General features: G+C 39.2%; 2 protein-coding genes and 1 long non-coding RNA gene across 10 annotated transcripts in view; 2 read left to right on the top strand and 1 right to left on the bottom strand.

The window, feature by feature from the left end:
* The first annotated feature begins 5,068 nt into the window (after positions 1-5,068).
* Positions 5,069-7,641, top strand: LOC146665445 (uncharacterized). Its single transcript, XR_014912607.1, has 3 exons — positions 5,069-5,130; positions 6,038-6,133; positions 6,897-7,641. It is a non-coding gene; the product is annotated as an uncharacterized LOC146665445 (long non-coding RNA).
* Positions 7,642-9,424: 1,783 nt separating this feature from the next.
* On the top strand, positions 9,425-15,727 carry commd9 (COMM domain containing 9). 4 transcript variants are annotated; one of them, XM_085413137.1, is made up of 7 exons: positions 9,433-9,527; positions 9,969-10,105; positions 10,410-10,526; positions 11,816-11,955; positions 12,237-12,271; positions 12,823-12,926; positions 15,026-15,727. In XM_085413137.1, exons 1-7 carry the CDS (start codon positions 9,491-9,493, stop codon positions 15,161-15,163), a joined length of 708 nt encoding a protein of 235 aa, XP_085269263.1. In that variant the 5' UTR covers positions 9,433-9,490; the 3' UTR covers positions 15,164-15,727. The 4 variants fall into 4 exon arrangements, with proteins under 4 accessions (XP_085269264.1, XP_085269263.1, XP_085269265.1 ...); XM_085413139.1 differs by having other exon boundaries at positions 9,509-9,527; positions 10,040-10,105; XM_085413138.1 differs by lacking the exon at positions 10,410-10,526 and having other exon boundaries at positions 9,425-9,527.
* Positions 15,728-17,389: 1,662 nt separating this feature from the next.
* LOC146665442 (proline-rich protein 5-like) overlaps positions 17,390-27,450 on the bottom strand; it is a 41,375-nt gene continuing 31,314 nt past the window's right edge. For all 5 annotated transcript variants that reach the window (XM_085413131.1, XM_085413132.1, XM_085413135.1 and 2 more), the window contains 4 exons: positions 26,578-26,669; positions 24,881-25,018; positions 23,360-23,477; positions 17,390-19,772 (listed from right to left, as the gene is read on the bottom strand). In XM_085413131.1, the coding sequence (XP_085269257.1) occupies positions 19,333-19,772; positions 23,360-23,477; positions 24,881-25,018; positions 26,578-26,669 (788 nt within the window). In that variant the 3' untranslated portion in view covers positions 17,390-19,332. The remainder of the gene's footprint in view (positions 19,773-23,359; positions 23,478-24,880; positions 25,019-26,577; positions 26,670-27,450) is intronic.

Genomic DNA, 27,450 nt, shown 5'->3' with positions numbered 1-27,450 from the left:
GAACAAGCGGCTAAATGAATTCCTGGACGAATACACCGAAGACATAAAGAACCAATTTTACAAATAGGATGAAGAGGCCGAGGTAAACGTACCAACATCCCATAGTATTGAATTGAATAAGGTTTGTGAATTATTATTATTGATAGCACCATCTATATTTGTTTCTTAGAGCCTTATGTGAGCCTGTGCTAATTTTGTTAGTTTTATCTTGTTAATGTTTAATATTATACATTTTTGCCTCTGGGTTGCTCTAACTTCCTTGGAATAAAGTTTACCCTTAAACTTGTGTGTCAGACGTTGTTTTTGGATTAATGTGGTGAAGTTTTGTCGCGCCACATAACATCTTCAGTATTCTGAAATCACTTGACCGAAGCACTGTGCGGCTGAAGACAAGCTCCCAACTAGATCAGGGACTGCAGCCTCCAGAGCAGCATTAGCTTCCTCAACGACACACAAGCTAACACCTGAGTTGGCCACCAAGCTAAGGTGAACTATACTTTTCGGCAATTTAACCATTTTAACGGTTCGTGAACAAACAAATACCGCCTAGGTTGTTCTGTCAGTCCTCTCGATATTAACCGATAAAAACCCGAACAAGCATCGCGGCTCATTCAGCCGGTCGCTCCGTCAGCAGCAGCGTTACAGAAGCGCCGATAAAAAGTCGCGTTCGTATCATCTAATGTCAATACAGCGGCCACAAGGAAAGATTATTGATCTGCTGCTTATTGGTAAGGTTAAACGGAATACAAAACATTTTAAACGACAGGATTAGAACAGATAGTGTAGGTAGTCATATAAAAAACACCCACCATGTTGGATCGGCCCTGGTAAAAGAGAACAAGCACACTTCCGGTGGAAGCTTGAATCCTCGGGCGGAAGTTGAAAACAGAAACGTTCTGTCCCTGCAGCGACCCCTCCGACCGTAAGCTAAACAACAACCTCCAACATGCACGTCTCTACAACAGACAAAAAACGCTTTCTTAAAATTTTGTGTTGTTTACCAGCTTTTCTCCTCACTGCCCTGCCATGCTGTTTGTAAGTCAGAAATTTTCAGCGTGTGATCTTGAAGATGTTTCCATATATGAAAGAGAAATATGCATCTACAGGCGAAACAGAAAGTAATAGAAGAGAAAATGAGGAGACCTCAACTGTTTCTTTGACACTTGGTTTGATAAACTTACTACGTTAATGAAAGCGGTAAAATGGTGGGAAAAATCACAAGACCACAAGGCCAAAGCTGAAGAGGAAAACAACGTTTGATTGTGTATTGTTGGTTAAGGTTACAGTGGGGCAAAAAAGTATTTAGTCAGCCACCGATTGTGCAAGTTCCCCCACTTAAAATGATGACAGAGGTCAGTAATTTGCACCAGAGGTACACTTCAACTGTGAGAGACAGAATGTGAAAAAAAAAATCCATGAATTCACATGGTAGGATTTGTAAAGAATTTATTCGTAAATTAGGGTGGAAAATAAGTATTTGGTCACCTCAAACAAGGAAAATCTCTGGCTCTCACAGACCTGTAACGTCTTCTGTAAGAAGCTTTTCTGTCCCCCACTCGTTACCTGTATGAATGGCACCTGTTTGAACTCATCATCTGTATAAAAGACACCTGTCCACAGCCTCAAACAGTCAGACTCCAAACTCCGCCATGGCCAAGACCAAAGAGCTTTCGAAGGACACCAGGAAAAGTATTGTAGACCTGCACCAGACTGGGAAGAGTGAATCTACAATAGGCAAGCAGCTTGGTGTGAAAAAATCAACTGTGGGAGCAATCATCAGAAAATGGAAGACATACAAGACCACTGATAATCTCCCTCGATCTGGGGCTCGACGCAAGATCTCATGCCGTGGGGTCAAAATGATCATGAGAACGGTGAGCAAAGATCCCAGAACCACACGGGGGGACCTGGTGAATGACCTGCAGAGAGCTGGGACCAAAGTAACAAAGGTCACCATCAGTAACACACTACAACGGCAGGGAATCAAATCCCGCAGTGCCAGACGTGTTCCGCTGCTGAAGCCAGTGCATGTCCAGGCCCGTCTGAAGTTTGCCAGAGAGCACATGGATGATACAGCAGAGGATTGGGAGAATGTCATGTGGTCAGATGAAACCAAAGTAGAACTTTTTGGTATAAACTCAACTCGTCGTGTTTGGAGGAAGAAGAATACTGAGTTGCATCCCAAGAACACCATACCTACTGTGAAGCATGGGGGTGGAAACATCATGCTATGGGGCTGTTTTTCTGCCAAGGGGACAGGACGACTGATCCGTGTTAAGGACAGAATGAATGGGGCCATGTATCGTGAGATTTTGAGCCAAAACCTCCTTCCATCAGTGAGAACTTTGAAGATGAAACGAGGCTGGGTCTTCCAACATGACAATGATCCAAAACACACCGCCCGGGCAACAAAGGAGTGGCTCCGTAAGAAGCATTTGAAAGTCCTGGAGTGGCCTAGCCAGTCTCCAGACCTCAACCCCATAGAAGATCTGTGGCGGGAGTTGAAAGTCCGTGTGGCTCAGCGACAGCCCCAAAACATCACTGCTCTCGAGAAGATCTGCATGGAGGAATGGGCCAAAATACCAGCTACTGTGTGTGCAAACCTGGTAAAGACCTATAGTAAACGTTTGACCTCTGTTATTGCCAACAAAGGTTATGTTACAAAGTATTGAGTTGTATTTTTGTTATTGACCAAATACTTATTTTCCACCCTGATTTACGAATAAATTCTTTACAAATCCTACCATGTGGATTCATGGATTTTTTTTCACATTCTGTCTCTCACAGTTGAAGTGTACCTCTGGTGCAAATTACTGACCTCTGTCATCATTTTAAGTGGGGGAACTTGCACAATCGGTGGCTGACTAAATACTTTTTTGCCCCACTGTATGTATGGAGGAAAGCGAATAAAGTGTGTCTTGCAATATATGCCAAATAATGAACCTGACCTAACAATACAAACAAAGAAATACTGATAACATGACATATCAGATGGTATATAGCCTATGTTCCACAGAGGTGAATACAGGTTAACTTGTTCTATGATGTGCCACCACTTTGACAGATAATGATGGATACAATTGAAAAAATGGCAAAAATCAAAAACATCGGGGAATACTGTTTTCATGAAGTGGTGTATATATATATATGGTCTGCAAAAGTGCTTAGGTCAAAGTAACATCTTTGTGGATGGCACGACCCAAAGTTGCCCAACAGAACATTGCCCAAAACATGCCTCTGCCAACTTGCCTGCCTAGGGAACACCTGGCACCAGGATGCAGGTGTTCCCTAGGTAAGAGAAAATGTAGCTTACACCAGTTGAGGTATGTAACATGTGACATTATTGTGATAATAAAATAATGCCGTTATTGATCCCAAGGGTAAATTTGTGTCTGACATGGCCCATCTGCTATTTGTATGAAAATTAAAAAGCCTAATCGCTGTGGGAGCAAATGTTTTTCTGTATTGCTCTGTTGTACAACAGACAGAGAGGAGTCTTCTATTACTCATCTTCCATGAAAATGTTGTACAGTGGGTGATCAGAGTTATTCACCTCCCCCAGCATGTACAGTCTGGCTCCAGCGCCAGCTTTCTTCACTAGTTTGTCTAATCTCTTTGCATCCTTGTATCTGATGCTGCACTGCAGCATAGAACGGAACACTTGCCACCATAGACTGATAGAACACCTGCAGCAGCTTACTGCAGATGTCAAGAGATCTTAGTTACCTTAACAAAAATAGGCAATTTTGCCCCTTTTTTATAGTTCATCTTTATTTGGGGACTAGTCTCCTTGACCAATGTCTCAATTTCATTCGTAGATGACACCTAAATGGCACAGTAAAGGTTTAGTCTGCTAGGTGGGTGTTATTTTTAAATAAAAGGTCACAAAGTTTCATGTATGATGGTATAAAACAATCTCAAGAGATAAGATAAGATAAGATAAGATAAGATAAGATAAGATAAGATAACCCATATGGAAAAGAAATAGTAAAAACATATATGATTTACTCATGAAAGTGGCCACTTTCATGAGTAAATCATATATGTTTTTAGTAAGTATACAAAACATACAGGTTTCATTATATAATTTTTCAAGGGATCTTATATGTGTTTTCACTCTTGTATGCTTTTCATACAAGTTTCATACAAGACAGATAAAAACTTTATAAGATTTATATATATCTTTTCCATATGGGAAGATAAGATAAGATAAGATTGTTGGACAACTCATGAAACATCTGCTCACATCTGGTTGAATTCAGTTGTGTAAATCCAAAAAGTGCAGTAAACCTCAAACCAGCAGCACAGGTCAGCTGATCACAGCTTGTACACTAAGAAAATCTACTGGAGTGCTCAGTAGAAATTATTGTGAGTTGTGATTATTTTCCCCACACTGAGTCGCTCCATGTGATTTTTGGGTTCCCCCAAACGCTGAGTCCCACTTTTAAAGTCTTCCCCACTCATTTTCCTCACATCACCCTCTCCATTAATATAACAATAAGGTTTTGTTAGCGCTGCATGAAAGCGTTGCACCTGGGCTTTGCCCTCACCTCAGAAAATCTGGAAAGAGAAATGAGTGATGTGTGTCTTTGTGCCTCTGATAGTGTATTATGATGTGTATTTCAGGTTAGCACACTTTTAGAGAAGCCCATAAAGAGCCTGGGACGGTGCTACAATGCAGAACTCAATGATACGTGACAACTAGAACAACCAAGGCAGAACTTGGCTAATGACCTCAAGCGGATTAACAACACTGCACTCCCAGGGAAACTGAAGCGCTGGTGCTTCCAGTTTGGGTTATTACCCAGACTACACTGTAAACCCCAACAGTCTACCTGACTTATAAAGTTTGTGGATATAACAATTAAAATTCCTCACAAAGTTGAAACAACTTAAAACTTTTCTGTTCGGTTAACGATTCAAACAGTTATAATTGTACATGGCTTAGAAGTTAAGAGTAAATACTGCTTTCTTAATTATGATTTTTGAGTAAATGTTTTTTTCCGAGCTCCGCATGTGGACGTCATGACGTCATGACGTCTTCTCTCTAACCTGAACGACGTTGACAGAAAATTCTGTTCAATATGGCTGCCCTTCTCGAGCGACTGGAGAACACATTTGGAGAAACTTGTAAGTAAAACTGAACCTTCGTTATGTTTATTTTTTCCGTAAAAAAGCAAGTATATTAATATGTTGCAGCCAATAACTTGTTTTCGAATGCGCTGTTGTGTTAAAAAGCACAGACCCAGGTGGTGAATAGTTGTTCGCGCTCTTTTTCAAACATAGATTATGTCGTCAGTTTTACAGTTTTAACCGATTAAAACACAGTTTTACGAAGAATCACACATAAAGAAAGGGTCTTAGTGATATTTTAACGACCCCTTGCCAACGCAAGAAAGTTGGCGTTTTTACAACAGCAGCCTCATTGTTCGGCAGGTTTTTTTTTTTTCTTCTCATTAGCATCATTCAAAAGTGACTTAGCTAGCAGTGGCAACTTCTATCTAAAACAATTGAAATATAGCAAGGTGTTGTATATTTAGTGTGCTGATAAGGTTTTCAATATTTTTATTTTTTCTTCCAAGGCTGAAGGCCAAAGACAAAAAGACAGAACAAAAAAAATTTCAGACTGCAATTAATTTCAGGTGGAGACAGTAAACACAGGTGAGTTGAAAGATCTATTGAAGAAACCATTCATTAAGTCCCTTAAGGTGAAGATTTCATATATTGATAATGATAAAATTAACACAAATTAAAAGTTTCACTGATAAACACAATTTTTCCTTGCTTTGAACCCCATGTTCTATATAGATCACAGCTCTGATCTGGAGAACACTATTTTAAAATACTGTGTAGGGTTTTTGTCAAATGATTAAGAAACATACTCTCTGTCACAAGAGACAGAAAGGTTGTATCTTAAAAGAAAAGTCTCCAAAATTTAGTAGAGTCTGATGTCATGCAGTTTCATAAACATGTATTCTCCCCAAAGAATGACACCTGAAAACTTTGTGTTAAATGAACTTTTCTTTTCCCTTTTTAGGAGGCGCCTGATATCAACGTGAAACGCACTGCAGTACTTCGTGCCCTTCCTGTATACCTGCGGGAGGAGGACCCAGAATTCTTTTAGACATGTAATGTAAGTGTATTTTTGCATTACTTAAATTCTGCCAGTAAGATAAAATGCTATGGATTTTTTTAAATACAATTTAATACCCTAGCAGCTACCAAATTGTACAAACAAAATACCCTCTCTGTAGAAAACCCACACACACACAGGTCAGGAGCAGGGCACAGGCGTATCACAGCACTATGGCTATGCTGCAGGTGGCCCAAAAACCAGGCTGAAGTCAAGATTTAGTTTCTTTTTGAGATAAAGTCATGAAATAAAAAATTACTTTTTTTTTTTAGAAAAATAATAAAAATACAAATTATGTAATGCAAGAAGCTAACACGTTAATGTACATTTTTCAAAAAAAGTAGAGTACCCTAACTCGTTACAAAGTAACCCACTACACTGCTGAATGTTTTGCTAGATTACAGGTCATGCTTGTCACATTCTCTCAAACCAACCTTACTTATTTAATTGGGGCGATCGTGGCTCAAGAGTTGGGAGTTCGCCTTGTAATCAGAAGGTTGCCGGTTCGAGCCCTGGCTCCGACAGTCTCGGTCGTTGTGTCCTTGGGCAAGACACTTCACCCGTTGCCTACTGGTGGTGGTCAGAGGGCCCGGTGGCGCCAGTGTCCGGCAGCCTCGCCTCTGTCAGTGCGCCCCAGGGTGGCTGTGGCTACAATGTAGCTGCCATCACCAGTGTGTGAATGGGTGTGAATGTCTGGATGACTGAATGTGTAAAGCGCTATACAAATACAGGCCATTTACCATTGATACTGTGTCTATTCCAGGCGGACGCATTGGATGAGTCGACCCTCATTGACACTCCAGTTGCCCTTCTCACAGTGGTTACCGACGGCGCTTCCCAGTCCAGTCCATTTTACTTCCTCAAGCATGGCTGTTTTGGTGAAAGGCGACTAGGTGATGCGTGATATTCCCAGATTTGCAAATGCATTTGCTTTATTGTTTGGCTTGATCTATGCTCTGCATTTAGACTACCCCAGGAAGCTGGTTCACACATTTGCCTTAGTCCAAAATATCTTCATGGGGCTTGATGACGGCAAACCCCTGAAACCCCTGTCTACATGCTCTTAAGGAATATAAGGCAATGTTTGTTAGGACACGCACTCTGTTACTGAGCACTTTGTTTGAAGCACTTTAAGCACTTTAAGTTTACTACAGGCTTTGGGTGGATTTAACTCCATCAGTTTACCTAATTTTCCTATACTTGACTGCCTTATCTGGTTATTTGGAAGCTGATCATCTTTGTACCCATTTTAAAAAATTGTTTTTCATTTCTATTTAAAAAAAAGTGATTAGTATTTGACTTTTTGTTTTGCATTTTTGTGTATTTTGAGAAAGATGCAATTAGGACTGATGTCGTCCTTTGTGAGTTTATAAAAAGATAAATGTTCTACACAGAATTTATAATGCTCACTTTATGGTGCCGATGTCCATGTTAGTTGTTTTATAAAAACATTTGTGATGTTTTTAAATTTTCATGAAAAAATGTTAAATAAACAAAATGTAAAGTAACTGAATTTCCGTACTTTTTTTTTTTTAGTAGTCTACACTCACAACATATCTTTTAATTAATAATCAGATAATTTGAGTTTAGGTTGTAATATAATTGCATTGTGTTGCATCAAAATAATAAACTACAAGAAACACAAAAATATTGAAATTAAAGTACACAGTCTTTGAGTAAAGCTCAATTAATAAAATATAAAATATAATTTAAAATTTTTAGGTTAACAATAAATACAAATTTTGAGTACCCCATACTTAGAAGATATGAGTTTTTGTACTTAAATCTTTTGAGGTAATCAGTTTCCACAAAAGTTTTAAGTTCAGTCAACTTGTTCGGGTTTACAGTGTACAGTGGCCGTTGACCATGTATGAGGTCTCACTCAATCATCCCAATCGACTAGAGAGGCTAGTGAGCTCCTACGTTAAGAAGTGGCTCGGACTTCCCAAATGATTCAGCAGCGTTGGACTCTATAGCGACGGGATACTGTCATTGCCTATCCCATGTCTGGTGGAGGAGTTTAAATGTGCAAAAGTGAGGCTTAAGATGTCACTCACGGACTCCCAAGACCCCATAGTGAGAGGGACTGCTCCCACCCAAGCAACGGGGAGGAAGTGGACCCCAGCCACATCTGTGCTACAGGCCAAATCTGCTCTTCGGCATCGTGATGTGGTGGGTCCCGTCCAACAGGGTAGAGGAGGATTTGGTCTTGGAGCAGTTACACCTCGGTGGCAACAGGCATCTGTAACCGAACGTCGAAAAATGGTGGTGGAGGAGGTGCGTCGACAGTAGTAAACAGCCAGACATGTCCAAAGCCGTAGTGCTGGCAAGGCAGGGTCACTGGATGAATTGGGAGAAGCTCTCATGGAATGAAATCTGGAGGATGGAGTCTAATAGACTGTTTCGTAATCCGAGCGACATACGATGTGCTACCTTCCCAAATAAATCCACAGCTGTGGTTTGGAAAGGACCCATCCCACCCGATGAATTTAAGGTCCACCAGTGACAATGTGTTCCAAATCTTAATATCTAATCAGATCTCTAATCCCCCAAAAATGGCAGATTAGGTTGGGTAAAAGTTTCTGGGCTGCCTTTCCTCATAACAGCCATCCCTCAAGATTCTCTCCATTTAAAGCAATGCAATTTCAGGGACTATAACATCTAGTCCTTTTACTGAATCAGGTTAGCACACTGTGAAATCACACAAAAAACTACCTCTGTAAGCTAAATGCACAAGGCCTTTTATGGACATGGTTACTTGTTTTTGTGTAGTTTGCCACCAGTAAAAAGGCAGGAGTAATGAACATGTAATGAACTGTGTTATGAATTAATTTTTATTAATTTTTAAAGCTTTGTATTGTACCAATAATATGATTGTGGATATTTATTTTGAATGCTGGACCCCTGAATCCTTGGACCACGTGTTGTAAGTTGATATTTTTGTTGATACTGTGCTAAAACCAATGTTAAAAAGGTTAATCATAGAAAAGGAATGATTAAGGGTTTAAAATGCGGTTCATTTGATTAGTTTTATAGTTTATTTAGTGTCCTAAACTTATAAACCTTTGCTTGATTGACATATTGAATATTCACCGGTCTGAAAACCTCTAGTGAAAGACTGATTTTTGCTGTTAAGTGAGCTAACTGGGATTTCTAATTGATTGAATTATACTGTGTGATTGAGACCATAAGAGTAAGAGGTTCAATATTGCTTCAATGTTTATTTGGTTTATACCATTTGAAACTGAGTATGTTTAATATCTAATGCCAGTGTTCCGTCGTCGCAGCCCACAAATCAGTTGCATACATTGCGTTGAGTCGCATGTGCGCGCATGCGCGTTTTAGAATAATTCCACTATGTCAATAGGAGCCGTCAGTTCACAGACGACAAACGGTAAGTAAATTATCTTTCTTTTTACTTAAGCAAAGTTTTCTATTTAGTGATATACGGTTAGGGTGACTGCTGGTCTCACGGCTAATGGCTGTCTAACAGATATAGCTGTCAGTTTGTGCTAAGCCGATCTGACAATGTATGTTTAACTCCGACATACAACAAAAGGATAGACATTTATACAAAGAGACACAGTTGAACAAGGGAAGATTTGCACATTTATTTTGTGTTTGTTATTTGTAATAACAGAGAAAATCTGGCAAGATAAATGAATAGTTCGTGTCTTCATTTTTCTGACAATTTCAAGTGAACATTTCAGGGATTCGTATATGTGGCATACATATTTGGCAATACTGTTTGTTAAGAATTACACAATTCATATTTTGATTATTTAAAAAAATCAAATTATAGTTTGTTTCATTTAATAAAGATTTATGTTGGTAGATGCTGCCGATGTCATTTTGTTTGCACTTCATTTCCCATGCGGCATTCTTCTCTCACGTGACTTGTCACAGTCACATGTCAACATGGCTGCCACTGTATGCAACGAAGATTTCACCAACTTACAGCTTCTTCTGAAGGTATGTCAAACATTAACATTTTGTAAAACAGTCAGCTTTCAGTGAGTCTGTTAGTCTGCTAGCTCTTTGTATTTCTCATTCTGTAGACATAAAGACACGATTTTTATCTAAATACTGCAATTTTATATACAAACGTCAGTGAAGTGGAACTGACCTTAAAAACCTCCAGTGACAGTAAATTGAACCGCATTAGCAGATTTGAGGACATCTTAGGGCTTCACGTACCGACTCCATGTTCAGATCTGAGAAATTGTTACACACGTTAGTTTTAAGTCACTGAGAGTGGATTGTTTTTTCTCTGGAGGCTCCTTCTAAAGATGCAGTGAGAGAGGTTTGTGTGCAGAGTCAAAGAGGTCTGAGTCAGCGGCTAACTGAGAGCACTGCAGCAACACTCGGCATTTCGGAAGGCCAGGCTGCACAGGTAACACAAAAACATCAGTGTGTGTTGGTCCTTGCAGTGTGTGTGGACATACAGTAGTTTACTGACCCATGCTGCAAGCACTTGACTGTGTTTTGGGGGATATAAAGAAAGTTCCACTAAGTTTAGTCGTTGTAGTTTAACTTGAGGACTTGGTTGAAATCGATTAATATAATTTTTTTCCTACCAATTCGCAACTGTTGACTGTTCTACATGCACTCACTAGTTTTATTATTATGATATGTGTCAACACTAAAAAACAAACAAAACAAAAAAACCTCCATATCAAAACTGAAAAATAATCTACATTTCAGAATTATACAAAAAGGCTTTTTTCAACGAACACAAAATGGGTCAACAATGTAAAGCTGTTCTGCAGCTATGAAGGTTTATCAAGTCTTGAAAGCTGGTGCTACTAATTCCTACAGGTGTTCCAACTTTTCTGGATTACTTACAAAGCCCCCTCTGTCTGCATAAAACCAGTATTGGAACAAACTGTGGTACCATACCCTCGTGAGCATCAGTTGAACAGTAAAGTACTGCAGAAAGTAGTGTGTTGCTACAAAAATGGCAAGAAGAAGGCAATTAACAATGAAAGGGAGACAGACCATCATAACACTTATAAATGCAGGTCTTTCCTACAGAGAAATTGCAAAGAAAGTCAAAGTGTCGGGAGTCCAGTTTCCTTCACCATCAAAAGTAACTCAGAAACTGGGGCAAACTCTGATAGGAAGAGGGCTGGCAGACCCAAAGCCACAACTGAACCAGGCGAGTTGCAGCAAGAAAGCCATTGCTGAGACATCGGAATAAGAAAAAGAGGCTTTCCTGGGCCATGAAACACCATCATTGGACTACTGAAGTCTTGAAGAAGGTATTACGGACTGATGAATCAAAATCTGAAATCTTTGGTTCATCACGCAGGATCTTTGTACGTCGTAGAGTAGACGAAAGGATGGTTCCACAGTGTGTGGCATCAACTGTCCAACATGAAGGAGGAAGTGTGACGGTCTGGAGCTGTTTTGCTGGATTTGACAGGTGGTTCACTTGTAGAGCTGGCTTTGGGTGGCCAGTAGAGGAACTACAGTTTTTGATATTTCCTAACTGGGTTAATTTTCTTGATCCTCAAATTTGAGAACACGGAATCATTAAAATCTTGACATTCTTACTTTGAAAATTACTTAAAGTTCAGTGAGCATCAAAATAGTTAACTATTGCTGGCTTTGATCGAGGACTTTAAATAGCTGTAAAACATGTATTTCCAATGTGAATCTGAGTTATTTTCTGTCCTTTAGCTGGTCCAGTCCCTCCATGCACTCTCCCATTACGTCCTTTTCTACAACCTCAGCTCTCCAGAGCAGATCCTCGCTATCTTCCCCGAGTCCTTCCATTCCAGTCTGAAAAACCTGATCACCAAGATTCTGTTAGAGAACAGGTCAGTCCCAGAAAAACCTTGAATGCTGCACGCTATTCATTTCTTTTAAATTAGCAGTAAACTGTTTTTGTTATTCCCTTCAAAAACCTAAATAAAAATGTTGATTAGAGAAAAAAATGTTATAGATGAAGAAAGTAATGTGGGCTCGAGAGGGAGATAAAGGTATTAAATGTGTTTAACAGGATGAGAAATGTTCTTTCTTTCTGTTTTCCCCATCTTACTCTTTGCTGATGATGTAACCATAAGCTGTAATTATGTCTGATGTCTCTGCTGTTTTGCAGTGCAACATGGAGGACAGAAGCCCTCAGTAATCAGAGTGAGTAGACTCGGCGTTTATAGCTATGCACATATGTGTGTGTTTACGTGTGTTTGTATGCATGTAATGTATGTCTCTCCTTCTATAAACCATACCATGATGGCAAAAGCTGAATTATATGAGACATATATTGTACCTCCGCCTGTAACAGCCAACCCAACAAAATCAGACATGTTTTTGCCTTGTTCATTGCAATAATGTAATTTATGTTGCTTTGTAAAAGCAATTTAGCTGGACCACCATTATATGTGGAAAACAATGGGGATGATGTCAACATCTGTCCATATATTTTGCAGTTTTTACCATTATACTGCAAGAAGATTTGACTGGGAGTTTATCTTGCCATTTCAACCGCCTGTGTTAAAAGACTGTGTCTGTAGGAGATTATTATATCTCAATGTAATGTCCCCTGAAATCATTGAGGTGTGTGCGCGTGTGTGTGTGCGCGTGTGTGTGTGCGCGTGTGTGTGTGCGCGTGTGTGTGTGCGCGTGTGTGTGTGTGCGCGTGTGTGTGTGCGTGTGTGTGCGCGCGTATGCATGGATGCACCCAGTCTCTCTCCCTCAGCTGAAGGACTTGGATTGGAGAGTTGACATGGTGACCAGCTCAGACTCAGTCAGTCGGATGTCGGTGCCAACCTGCCTGGTTCAACTCAAGGTCAGTGTGAGACCACCTGCTTCAGAATATTTGTTTTGCATAAATATGAGCTAAAGCATTATCAGCTACAAAAGTTATGAAAGTAGTGTCACGAACGTTCATTTACATTTTCCCCCCATATCCCATCCCTGCCCAGCCACTTAGCTACCTGAGCCATGGTCCGAGTAACCCTCATCACTCACACACGAACTCTAGTCAGACCAAGTCCTTTGCACTACTTCTGAGCACTTTTCATGCACAGTTGGTGCAGAGCACCTATAATTTCGTTGTACATGTACAATGACATTAAAAAGCTATTCTGTTTTATTCTAGTGGACCCAATAATGTTTATTTATTTTTTCCTGGAAAAAGTGACCAAATATTAATTATCTGCGACTATCTGGGATCAACAATCCAAGACAGGTCGCTCTGTTATTTAGCAAAAAAGGTCCACCAAGGCCACTTCTTCTGTAAATTTCTGCTTCTTGGTCTACTCAGGCAGTGTTTGAAAAATCCATTATGTTCCAGTGGTGATGTCATTTACTACTCTCAAGAGATCACTCTGACCTGCAGATCTGACCCTGCATCACCCTGCAGCTGGTCTGAGTGACATATACCATTGACACATCAACCACCATCAGCCCAGATACCAGCCAGTTATTTATCTCTCTTGCATCAGATCCAGGAGCCATCAGTCTCCCACGATGTGCAAAGAAAAAATTTTGGACATAACAATAAAGTGCACATCATGCGCACATATTCATGTATCATATAATCATATATCCGATGTGTTATAACATACAATGCAATACTACTATATTATATGAGGCATTATATAAGGATTGAAATAAAGTATCTTACATCAATCAATCAACGGGATATTCCAGTGTTTTAGCTTTAGTATAACTGAGATTTTAACACAGTTTAACAAACACACTCATTCCTAAATAATTGTTGAGTAAACAGTGATACTATTCACGTTTCATACTGAAGGTATGGTCAGAGTGGGTATATTCATATAATTCTCGACATTCACAAACATCCAAACAACATGGTGCATTGACTCATTTGTGTTTGGAGGCAGAGTAAACAGAGGCGGCAAAAGTACAGATACTAGTGTTAAAAATACTCCAGTAAAAGTTGAAGTACTGATTCAGCTTTTTTACTCAAGTCAAAGTGAAAAAACACAGGCTCTGAAATGTACTTGAAGTTAAAAAGAGTAGCTCCTTGAAGAACAATTCTACTAACCATTTTTGTACAAAGGTAACTGAACCTTGTGCTAAATGAATATAAACAATATCAGTACACGAGAGTGCAAATATTTTTCCAATCTAAATTCTCATAAAAGATTCAATCTGTTATGTAGAAGAGAATGTAAAAAAAACCAAAACTATTTTCTGTTGCCTGCAGGGTGACTTTGTCTCCACACCTAAACAGTAAAATGAGTACAGTCAGGGGTTACAGTCGGATTTAGCAGGTGGGGGAACCCTAAGATCTGTGTAGTGGCTCAGCAAAAGGAAATAATCACAACTCACAATTATTTATAGCATGAGCTTCAGTAGACTTTCTAAGTGTACATAATGTGACCATGTACACAAACACTTGAGTGACATTAGCTCTCCTTCTTTTCTCTCCCTGTGAAATACAGCACCTGGAGCAACACACTGTGCGACAAATTGCACACAAACAGTTTGTGTTTGCTAATGTTTGCAGAGCTGATAGCAACGTTGAATTTTTGAAATAACCCCTCACTTAAAAAAACATCACTCCCTTCATGCGTTCTCCTCTTCTGTAGCGCTAGCTACATGCAGAAGTACTACAACCACAACATACCTGCACTCCTTCCAGCCCACTTTAATCCCCCCAAGTATAAACACTATAAATGAACCTAAAGTAACAAGTCTGTTTTGAAAATGTAAGGAGAAGAAAGTACAGATATTTGTTTTAAAAATGTAGGGAATAAATGTAAAAAGTTGTCAGAAAATTAAATACTCAAGGACAGACACCTGAAAATTCAGTACAGTAACAAAGCATTTGTTACCCATGCTGCAGATTGCTGCGTTGAAAGTGAAATCTTTATCTAATCTTGTGAAAAATGTCATGCACTTCTTATTTTTCAGATGGTGGATCCATGTTCATCAGCAGACAGTGAGTCTGTTTCCTCTGTGACTGTGGAGCTGAGTAGGGAGTCTCTGGACACTATACTGGATGGACTTGGACGCATCAGAGACCAACTGTCAGTAGTTGCTGGGAAGTGATCACTGAAAGCTCAGAGACAGTGCTTTGATTTTTACAGTGTGATGCTGATGTGTTTGGACTATCATCTGTGTCTAACAACTGCCTGTGTCCCCACTTTGCCCCAGTACAAAAGTCAAGATGAAATATGCTGGAACTATTTCCATCCATGTTGAGTTAGTGCTTTAAGAATTTCTCCAGTAATGAAGGTAAATTGAGACATACGGTCTCACGTCCTGTCTCGTCCTGTTGGTAAACTTGTATACCTGGAACTTGATATAACCCATCAGATTTAGTCCTCACAGTTTTCAAGATAAAATTTATTGCCATACGTCTGCTCTTTACTTTGTATAGAGGTCCCAGTAGTGGGTGGAACCATGATAATATGTGTCTACTTCCAGTCAACAGTGAAAAAACTTTGGTTGCAAATGATTTAACCAGCTGAAATTGTCACAGGTTTCATGTCCTATATATCTGTGTATTAATTTGGTGATTTAGAACATATCTGAATGTTGTTTACCTAATGGATTAGAATGAAATGTCTTTCATTCTAACTGTTCAATCAATAAAAATAAATTTTAATTGGATCTGCCACAAGTTGAAGCAATTTCCACGTCTTTTTTATCAAGCAGTTTTAAATTGAAGACAGTAGCTTTTGCAGAAGCACTCAATTTATTCCCATTTCTTTCACTAGCTCTATAAAACATACCAAAATTGTATTTTTGCACCAACAAGGTGATTCCCATAGCACTTTTAGCTGAAATCTTGGCATATCTTGGCACTGTTGGGCAAACCAGATAAGTTCAGGACAAAAGAAATAGCAAGGTCTAAAAAAACAAAACGATGTACAGCAGATAAAATGTCTTTAAGTAATAGGGAAAATGCCAATTCTGTTCGCTCCAGTCTGAATGCCAAATGTCTTTGGGCAAGATACTAATCACAAGTTGCTCTCTGGTGCATCCATCGCAGCATGAATGTGAGTTAATGTTAGATGGAAGCAATTATATAGAAAGAGCATAGAAAAAAGCGTTTGTGTGAATGAGGCAAGTTGTGTAAAGTGTTTGAGTGCTCACTTCGAGTCGAAAAGCTATCTAAGAACCACTCAATTTACCAATTAGTCTAATACAGCTAACAGGAACCACGTTGCAAAGGTGCCCCACAGACTATCAAACACATACTAGGAGGATGTAAGATGGGACAGTGTACACTGAGAGACACAACGAAGTTGCTGGAATAGTGTACAAAAACATCTGTGCTGCATATGGACTAGAAGTCTCCAGTTTCCAATGGCAGACGCCACCAAAGGTAGTTGAAAACTACACGGTTAAGGTCCTGTGGGTCTTCAAATTCCAGACAGATAAGCAGCTGGCTAAACATTCAGATATAATGGTGGATCAGAAGGCTCATAAGACTGCAGCTTGTGATTTGATTTGGGTTGAAACTTAAGAATTTGGGGGTATTCCAAATTCTTAAGTTTCAACCCATTCACTGCATACATTGTATCAGTACCACTGTTGCTAGCTAGCTCCAGAGGATTATGTTACTACCACCACCATCCTTAAAATGGTCAGTGTTCTTAGGTTTTAAAGTCTCCTCTTTAAACCTCCGAACATATATCTTGTTAGTGTAGGCAAATAGCTCAGTCTTTGTGCTGATGTGGCCCACAAGTTCTCTACAAGAACTGGTTCTCGAGATGACCAAGGACCCAATGGTCACTAACAGAGTTCCACTTTTCCTCTATGGAGAGAGAAACTTGCAGAAGGATGATAATTTCTACAGCACTCCACCCAAAGGTCTGTATTGTAGAGTGGCCAAATGGAAGCCACTTCTCAGTAAAAGGCACATGACAGCCCACCTGGAGTTTACCAAAAGGCACCTGAAGGCAAAAAGCTTTTTCTTCCAACAGGACAATGACCCTAAGCACATGGCCAGTATAAAAAAAAAAAAAAAAAAGAGTGGTTTTAGGACAATTCCTTTGTCCTTAAATGTTCTTGAGTGGCCCAGCCGGAGCCCAGACTTGAACCCAATTGAGCATCCTTCAAGACTGCTCAAAGAAGTTCTACCATTAATTGATATTTTCACCTATCGTTATTAATTGGCTGTGAACTACAGGCCTTTAAGGTTGAAGTAAAAAGCATTTCTTAAAAAGCCATCACTTGACCCAGATTTGTTAGCTAATCATTGGCAAATCTTCAACCTTTCTTTTATCTTTAAAAACAATGTTGACAGAGTAGTTATGAAACAGCTCATTATCTGCAGAGTAATGGTTTATTTTCAAGAGTTTCAGTTAAATTTCAGATCACATCACAGTACAGAAACAGTGTTAGTGAAGGTTAAAATAATGTCCTTATGGCCTCTGACAGTGATCTCATCTCGGTACTTGTCCTGTGAGACCTCAGTTCAGTGTTCGGTAATGTTGACCACAATATTTTGTTACAGAGATTACAGCATGGCATAGAAATAAAAGGCATTACACTGCAGTGTTTTAATCATATCCATCTAACAGACTCAAATTTGTTCTTGTAAATGGAGTTAATTACGGAGTTCTGCAGGGTTCCGTATTAGGAACAATTCTGTTTACATTATACACGCTTCCCCTAGGCAGTACCTTTCGAAGGCATAACATACATTTTTTCAGATTATTATCAAGCTGTCCTAAAAACTAATTAAAAAACCCTCAGTTGATCCAAACAGCAAGGATACTGAGAGGGATTAGAAAGGGCATTTTTCTCCCATACAGGCTAATCCCCACTGGCTCTCTGTTAAATCCAGATTTGAAATTAAAACCCTTCTCATTACATACCATTTTCAATAATCAGCCCCCATATTATGTTTAAAAGCCTTGTAGTACCGTATTCCCCAAAAGAGCACTTTGCTTTTCAGACTGCTGGTCTGCGGTTCCTAGGGTATTTGAAAGTAGAAGGGGAGTCCGAGCCTTCAGCTTTCAGGCCCCTCTTCTGTGGAACCAGCTCCCAGTTTGGATTTGGGGGACAAGTTTAAGATTAGGCGTAAAGCTGTCCTTGCTGATAAAGCATATAGTTAGGGCTGGATCTGGTGACAATGAATCCACCTTTAGTTATGCTGCAAATGTCTTTGCTGCTGGGGGCTTCCCATGATGCACTGATTATTTCTTCACTTAACTTTTTTACTCACTCGGCATTTAATCGTTAGCTAATAATAAATGATTAAACAAATGTGTCTTTTATCCTGTCTTCCTCCCATTAGTCCCAGTAGATGGCTGCCTCTCAGCGAGTCCGGTTCTGACAGAGGATTCATCCTGTTAAAAGGAAGCTTACCCTTCCCACTGTTGCCAAGTGGTCACTGAAAGGGGGTCGTTGGATTGTTGGCGCTTCTCTCCATTATTATAGGGTCTTTACTTAACAACATAAAGCATTTTGAGGTGACTATTGTTTAATGGCTCAATAGAAATAAAATTAAAACTGAATTGAAAATCACTGGAAATAACTGAAAATGGCTGGCACTGACGCGTCCCATCAACCCTGAACTTGAGAGGTTCTGAGAGTAATAATGGGAGAAACTACACTTTAATTTAGTTTCTTTTTGAATGAGGCTGAAACATGTTAAAATGTGGAACAAATTAAGCACTTTGAATACTTTCCAGATTCATTGTATTCTAGTTGACGGGCTCTTTATTTAGTTTTGTGTTTCTTAGCAGAGTTGCTGAATGGTACCAAATTTGTATGTAATTTTAATAGTTAACAATGACAAGGCTGGCTGGCTAACTAAACACCTCTCCAACCAAGTGACAAACTGATGAAGATAAAAATGGTGACGTCAGACTAAATTTTTGTATTAACTATAAACATATCAATGTGTCATTTATTATTTTTATTTTTGAAAAGTAAAGAATAATACAGATAAAAACAAATCTACTCTTTCAAAATGTTTGAGAGGTGTCCAATGTCTGGACTGGTATTGTACTGTAAAGCACATGAATTTGTTTTATTAATCAATTTTGCTATTTAATAACAGTCTTAAAAGAGAACCTCCTGATATTAGGAGACATACAAAGAACCTCATAAGTAGTGAGGAACTTGACAGCAGCTCTTAGCTGATGCTAAAACATTCATTGCAGTTAAGACCCTGAGCAGACCTTTCCATCCTAGATGAACAAGCTTGGTACGGACGTTTCCTCGTGATTCCTACACAGTTTCTTGCTTTTTCTTCAATCTTAATAATGTCCTGCGAGTTTCTTTCTGCAGTTAGTTTCATTCGTCACCCTGAAGTTTTTCATCTTGTTCTGTCTCACATATCCAATGTCTTCTGAGCAATTTGGAGAATCTCCCATGACCAATTGGCGGCAGAAATTCATGGGACTCATAGGCTTGGCCCCCACCAAAAACCCAACAACTCCCTGTTCCTCTTCCCCTCTGCTGTTCTCCATCCCAGCATGCATCTTGTTTGAAACTGACAGCAGATGGACATCAGAGTGTGCATTAGCCACTGTGTGGCGCCGCACACCACCAACTTTCTCCAGATATGCCTCTCCTTCTTGTTCTACCAGTGGAGAAAGAGATGAGGAGTCTAAGGAGCTATGATGCTGTGTGATCATAATCTCAGGCTGGGACTGGTCACCTAGCAGTGCTTCAGATGAACGTAGATGACAGGGCTCTGGTTGAGGAGAAATAAAAACAGAAAACTGATTTCAATCGACAAGTCATTTTTGTTTCATGTCGTTACTTCCAGAGTCTTTTTTCTGTAAGTGGATTGCACATTCAGATTAGATCAGACTTCTTCTTACATGAACCTTAAGTTACAAAACATAATGCTGATTTCCATCAAAACCTTTTTTTCAACTATCAGCTATGTTACATATTAAAAACCGTTACAACATTGTCAAAATACAGCTTTTACTGTGACTCGGATTAAAAGCGTGTTGGAAAAATGTTTTACTCCAACAGCATATCATTCAGGTGTCACCAAACAGCAGTTAATTCAGATTCTTTCATTTAACTTTAATAACTGCAGCTTCAAACTGTTTAGCAAAATATAAATAACACTAACACATGGATGCAGGGTTAAGTCACCCCATAATACCAGGCCATGCCCAGAAAAGTACAGTGTACTTAAGTAAATACTGTTTTTCTGAAAAATCACCAGGTAACGACTCAAAATTAGTTGTGCCGTACGCAAAAAGGTCTCAGTCTAAGTCTAAACTGTGATTACACCACTAAAAACCTTCATTTTGTTTGTGGACTTAATGGTGTTTTTCAGCTCACTGCCGTGCTGTATAACCCAAGTGTGCTTTTGTTTCAGACTCAAATTCATGGCTCCTTCGATTACAGCAAGTCCTCAATGTCCTGAAACAGGAAAGCTGCCCCAGACCGACACACTACCACCATGTTTAACTGTTGCTATGATGTTATTTTTTTGAATTGCTACGTTAGTTTTGTCAGCCCTTTATATCTAACCCTATATTTGTCTCCTCAGTCCAAAGAATATTTTCCCCAAAGTCTTGGTCCTGCAATGAGCCCTGAAATTCTTTAGATGTCATTCTAGGTTCTCTTGTGACTCCAGTTGTCAATGTGCTCTTAGAGTAATTTTGGCAAGCTTGCTGCTCTTGGGAAGGTTCACCACTGATCCAAGTTTTCTTCATTTATAGATAATTGTTCTCACCATGGTTTGCTGAAGCTCCAATGCCTACAACAATACAGAGAAACCCCCAGTGGTGACGATCATGATGTAAACTTCCTGTTCACTTGCTACTGCTATGTTTCCAAACATGTCTGCACATGTGTACAATCACATTCAGACTTTACTGATTTCAGATCAGTGAACAGCCGGGGGCAGCTGGTCTAGCATACTTGCTTCTTGTTAGTGTTCCACATAGTGAAAACATACTGCAAACAACCAGAAGAGGATGCTGGCCTTTTAGCTTGACAAATTCCAGCCTTTAGCTGCGTCCCAATTTATCCTGCAATGGATGCAGCCCCTAAATGGGAAGTGGGACAGAGCTGTTGTTAACAGGACACAAATCGTCAATGAAATGACAGAAATGATCAACACCGATCACAGCCAGTGCAAAACATGGCTATAACCTCTGGGTCAGACTCTAGTGGTGCAGCCCAGAACCCTAGTGGTTATAGTCAACTTAAACTGCCCTCAAGAAACAATAGCCAACTGTGACCACAAGATGGCAGACATGTACAGGGTGCAAGTAGAAAGGCACCATGAGATCCTTTCCTGAATAGAAAGCTGTTCAGAGGTGTAAGGTTGTTTTGATAGGTTTTAATATTTGTCCATTTTTCCATACATATCTGACAGAAATGAAGGAAAAGCAGAATATGTTCACTTTAATGACTGTTTTTAATAATTCTGTGAAGAATTATGACTCATAGAAAATATCTTTGGTTATTTATTTACAGTTCGTCACTTTATTGTAACTAACGTGTTCCTGTCAGAATGCTGTAGGAAAGACGAGCACTGATCTAACTGTTCAGTAGCAGACAGCAAGATTTGTGATCTGATCCATCCTGAAATTAAACCCAGCTATTTGATCCAATAATCTTTATTCAGTCGTGCAGAGATTGTGTATGTGTGTAAAACTTTTTCAGAGTCTCCTCCAACAGGAGCACATTATGTTTTGAAACGTGAAGTAACTGGTTATTGCTGGAATGAAACTACAATGCAGCAGGAGCAGATTAAGCGGCCAACCTCTGAGAGGATTTAAACAGCACATTGCCTTTGACCTCTGAAACAAGCTGACTAAGTTCAGCAGGCACTTTTGTTGCAAACTTACTAATTATTTCTTAAAAACATAAACATTACTTTCTTAATGTAATCCATCTGTCATAGTAAAGACATCTATACCATTAGATTTGTATTGAAAATCAACTGCAGATGGATGCAGAGGTCAATGTAAAACAATGCACCTTTTTTATGTTTGAGCAACCTGAAATCAGAAATCATTGGTTAGCTATTGAAAAGTTAAAAGGACGATAAAAGATTTAAAAAAGTCATGCAATCACTATCAGTACTGGTATGGACTGGTTAATGTGTTAGGAACACAGATAAGCTACATTTTTTGATGGAAATGAAAATGATCAAGTGACAGAAGGGTAAATTCAAAGACAACCCAAAAACTCAAAGTGAAAGATTGATGCAGCAGACTAGTCCATTATGCTGAAATGTCTTTACAACAACTCAGAATGGTACTCAGAAGTTTGCATGGCCCCCGTGTGCTTGTCTAACAATAGACAGATGCCATCCTGGGGAGTTTCATCTCAGATCTGGACCAGGGCATCACTGAGCACCTGGACAGTCTGAGGTGCAACCTAGCAGCACTAGATGAACTGAAACATTATGTCCCAGAGGTGTTCTGTTGGCTTTAAGCCAGGCGAGCAAGTGGACTAGTCATGTTATCAATTTTCTTCATCTTCCAGGAACTGCCTACATACTCTAACCACATGAGGCCTGGCAATGTTGTGCACCAAGAGGAACCCCGGGACCATCACACCAGTGTAGCATCTGACAATGGATCTATGGATTTCATTCTGATACCTAATGGCAGTCAGGGTGTTATAACCTGTAGAGCCTGTAGAAGTATATGCATCCTTCGCCAGACCATCACTAACCCACCACCAAATTGGTTGTGCTGAACAATGTTACATGCAGCATAACACTTTCCATGGTTCTCTGGAACCCTTGACATCTGTGAAAAGCACAAGATTTCTGCCATCAACCTGCCAATTCTGGTATTTTATGATAAATGAAAACCAGGATCCATTGTTCCAGGCAGTGAGCACAGGGCCCATTAGAGGCCACGCTGTCATGAAACCTGAAGCCAGGTTATTTTGTTCGGTTCTGGCAGTGCTCAGCCTGTTCCTCCTTGCACAAAGGAGCAGATACCAGTCCTGTTGATGGGTTAAGGACCTTCTACGGCCCTATCCAGAGTTACTACCCGTCTCCTGAAATTTCCTCCATGCTCTCGAGACTGTGCTGGGAGTACAACTAACCTTCTGGTATTTTATCTTTAATACAATGTCATATCCAGATAATGTGGAAAAAAGTAGAACCACAATGAGTGAAAAATATAGCTCAAAAGCACTTTACGTTAGTCCTCAATTCAGAAGGTTAAACCAATAACCTCTGCGCTTAGGTGACCCAAGGTGATGTAAGCCTTAAAATCTGTAACTTGTAACTTTAACTGTAACAAATCAATGTAATGTAAAAGCAGTATCAGTGATCAGTGGACTGACCTAATTGGTGGCTGTTTCTATTGTGCAGGACATTGCAGATATATGGAGACACAACAATTTCCACGAGACTCTCCAAACGGTGATACTCCGAACTTGGAACACCCGACTCATGGATACCCTGGCAGAAAAAGACAAAGACGTTCATACAATTTTTGATGTTAAGTGAGTACCTTTGGGCCTCTGTATGATATTTTAAAAACTGAAGACATCACTTCAAAATACTAAGTAAGGATGGATACCAGGACCAGAGTGGTCAGTAGTAATGAGAAGCATCTAGGCAAACTGTACTGCTACTGGAATTCATGCAGTATTAATGCAATCTAATATATCTGATACTTTCTAATTTCTAACTAACCCCCAATAAAATGTGCCAATTTAAAGGGATTACATTTGACATCGCTGTGCGTTAATATTTTGTTTTTTTGCGGTCAAAGCCGACAGGTCAGAATGTTCAAAAGACTGGGCTCATTTTACAACTAATGAAAAATTCAACTAAATTCAACTATAACATTCTTCACAGCACAATATGTTTACTTTAGCAAGCAGTCAATGCTTTATATCAGCATCTTCAGGGCAACCTCCTGGTCCCACACTAAATGAACCTTTAGTAAGTATTTCTTTAAATGTAGACAAGCAGCAGGCATAGTTCTGTCAGATCAAACGTACAACCACATTCTTAAATTGCTTAATTATTGTGAAAAAATTCCCCACCATTTATTACAGTGGAGTCAAGTTGATTTGGGTTGATTTAGGTCCTGAATGCTTGGTAACAAATCATCACAACAGCAACAACTACCATGTAGCTAGCCTAAGTTTACACTAAGTCTGAATTTAGTGTAAACTGTCATGACAATGAAAAACAATTTAGTATTGTAGTAATATCGATGGCAGAAGTACGATTATTTTGGCCCCGTAATGTGTCAGAATTATAACGTCTGTTATATCTTTATTTTATATAAAATATAGAGAATGGTATCAACTAGTGTATTGATAAGTAATATCTGTATCCAAAAATCAAAAACCTATTGAAGGTCTTCGTGTTAAAACTGTTTAGATCTAGGGGTATTAGTGATGATTAGTACTTTTAAATAGCCTGGTCTTTTATTTTTGCATTTTTATCTTTAATTTCACCAACAACAACACCAGTACGTAGCTCACATAAGAGTCAAATATGTTAGCAATAAACCCAAAATGAAAACTTTTATGGACTCACAGGTACTTTCTGTTTAATAATGGCCACACCTCTGACCTAACTGCATTCTTATGTTATGCTCATAGCTTTTCTTTATCTTTTGGGACATTAACATTTGATGCAAGCTCAGTTTTAGCTGCATTTCCAAATAATATGATTAAGCTAACATGGACAAACTGTTTCATATGTATCTGATTGTATTTTCTGGGTTTCTGGGTTACAGTGATGTTGGCCATGAAGAAATATCGTGCTAATTAAGAAATAAAGGCTGTAACTGACTTGTAATTAACTTAAATAGAGCGAGTGATTGTGTGTGACTGTGTGTTTACCTGTAACACCAGTAGCATCTGTGTGACTGATGGAGGAATAGAGGTTGCATTTCCCAGAGTGTCCTCCAGGTGAAGTTTTAACAGCACCAGGTCTCTGAAGGCCAAGAGAGCCATCTGTCTCACAGTCAGCTCCTGACCCTGGAATGCACAAAGTCATATTTAAAATACATAAACACAGACTATTATTAAAGACAACATTTCAGTATTGGTTAATTTGCTGGACACTTGCCTTAACCATAATCACTGCTACCTGCGCCCTACTTTCACTTTCAGCCGAGTCTTCCCATTAAAATTTCATAATTTACATTACGGTGACCTCATGTGGGCTTTTCATCCCAATATGATTTCAAATCTAGATAATGTGAAAAAATACAACCAAAAAGAATGAAAAATATCGCTCAGAAGCACTTTACTTCAGTCCTCAGATCAGAGGGTTAATCTAATAACCTCTGCACTCAAATGACCCCAGGTGATGTAAGGCTTTAAATCTGTAACTTTAGATCTTCTAAAACCACGCACAGACACAGACTAAGCCCATGACACAGCTGTTTTGGACACAATATTGTGTGTCCAAAACATTCTTTGGACAAACAATATTTTTTTTTCCAAAACATTTTTTGGACAATTGAGCTGTGAAAATAACAGAAAAAACTTCTGACTGTTCTGATACCATTGTGGTAATCTCACAAATTCAAAAATGTAGCAAGAAAAGAAAAAGATTTACTTTTATGAACATCACAGTTTTCATTTGTTCACCCCTGCGCCCTGAGCCTGGTTCTGCTGTTAAATGGGAGTTCCTTTTCTTCTTCCATATCTCAGTGATTACTCATCTGATCATCAGGCTTCTCTCTCTCTCTCTCTAACATTTTTTGAGTCTATATCGTACATTATATGGCATCTTGTTGTTAACTGGTACTATACGAATGTCTTCTTTCAGCCTCTCCTTTTAGGGGCCTACATCTCCAGTCACACCAACCCTCTGCATGTCCTCAGTCCCTACATTAATGAATTTCCCCTTTGGTCTTCATTTTTTCTTCCTGTCTCAATACCCTTAGCTGCTCCTTCTTCAATATCCTTTGCTTAATTTATCCACAAGCCCTTATCTCTACATGTTCACACAATCTCATCCTTGCCTCTCTTATTTTGTCTACAAACACTGAGCATGATCTGCCACTCCTGACTCATCTAGCTCCTCCCCATGTTTTTTGTAAGACTAACCATCTTTAAACTCTATAATAGTTGGTCTCACTACCATCCTTCCTCGCCGCTTCCCTTTTGTCACAAATTGCCCACTTCACCTGCCTGCAACCTCTTCTTGACTTCTCTCTTTTACACTGTTCCTTCAAATGGTTATCCCCATCTGCCTTCACTACCTGTACTTCATGCATCTTAAACATTACACCTCCCTAACTCCAATTCACACAGATTGTACCCGTCTTTCTTCTACTAGATTTTATTCCTCTTCTTTAAAGTGCATACCTCATCTCTCTCTTTCACCTGCTTTCTCCTGTCACCACAGATCACAACATTATACAGTGAGTTTTGCAGACAATCATTTTTCTGGATTGGCAGATTTAAAGTAACATAACATAAGTAACATAATATAAAAAGGTCTTGGTTTAATTGAATGCCGTATTATTAAAGTTCGGGTAGAACTGAACTATACATTTTTGTAATGTGGACGATGAACACTTTACCTGGACAGGGTAGAAGATGGCCTGCAGTGTAGGGAGGGTCTCTGTGAAGAACTGGTCCCACATACAGGCAAGGACATTAAGCTGGTTGTCATCTGTGGGGACACGAGTTAGAAATACAACCAATATTACAGTGATATGCTGAGCTTTTCCCACCATCTGAGGACTTACTCGTACTGTTTTTCTGTCTGTATAAACAAACAGGTTAACAGAAGATAGACACAAGCATGATGTTCTGCTGAAACCTGTTACTTTATAACAGATCAATATCCTTTATTTGGCTGCAACATAGTGGCAACAATCATATATGCAGTGATTCCATGGTCCATCAGAAAATATCAGACACGGCCACTACAGCAACCTTTGGAAAATGTGGGGTGCCATCAGTGTCACAGTCTAACACATTTTTATTTTTTCACATTTTAAATCAGTCAAAATTATTAGAGAAACAATTATTAGTTCAATCCTTTCAACCAGTTTTTACACACAATAGTCACAATTTACTAAACCAGCTAAAAAAACCAACATAATAGAATTCAATAACTTCTACAGTGGGAGTGCAAAAATATCAATACAGTTCCCTTTAATCCAAATTCCACTAACTTACTCTGTTCAGTCTTAATGGAATGACAATTAAGAGCAGATTCAGATATTTTCTCCAGCTGATTGAAAACATAATATAATGTTAGAGTGCTATAAACTTCAACATTTCTTGGTGGGATTAACTGGATAGAGACGCATACATAGCAACATAAGAAATTCTAGTCTTTCGGAGGAATTGGCCCACTCTTCTTTCCTGAATTGTTTAAATTCAGCCAGACTTTAAACAGGCTGCTCATTTTTGAGAGAACGGCCTGTGTAAGCTCATGTAAAGGC

Source organism: Rhamphochromis longiceps, linkage group LG7 (assembly GCF_057381845.1).
Source record: "Rhamphochromis longiceps isolate RC_006_pf linkage group LG7, R_longiceps_female_GT1.1, whole genome shotgun sequence".
NCBI classification, from domain to species: domain Eukaryota; kingdom Metazoa; phylum Chordata; class Actinopteri; order Cichliformes; family Cichlidae; genus Rhamphochromis; species Rhamphochromis longiceps.
The sequence above is the reverse complement of the archived record's forward strand: the minus strand, read 5'-3'. Positions and strand labels throughout refer to the sequence as shown.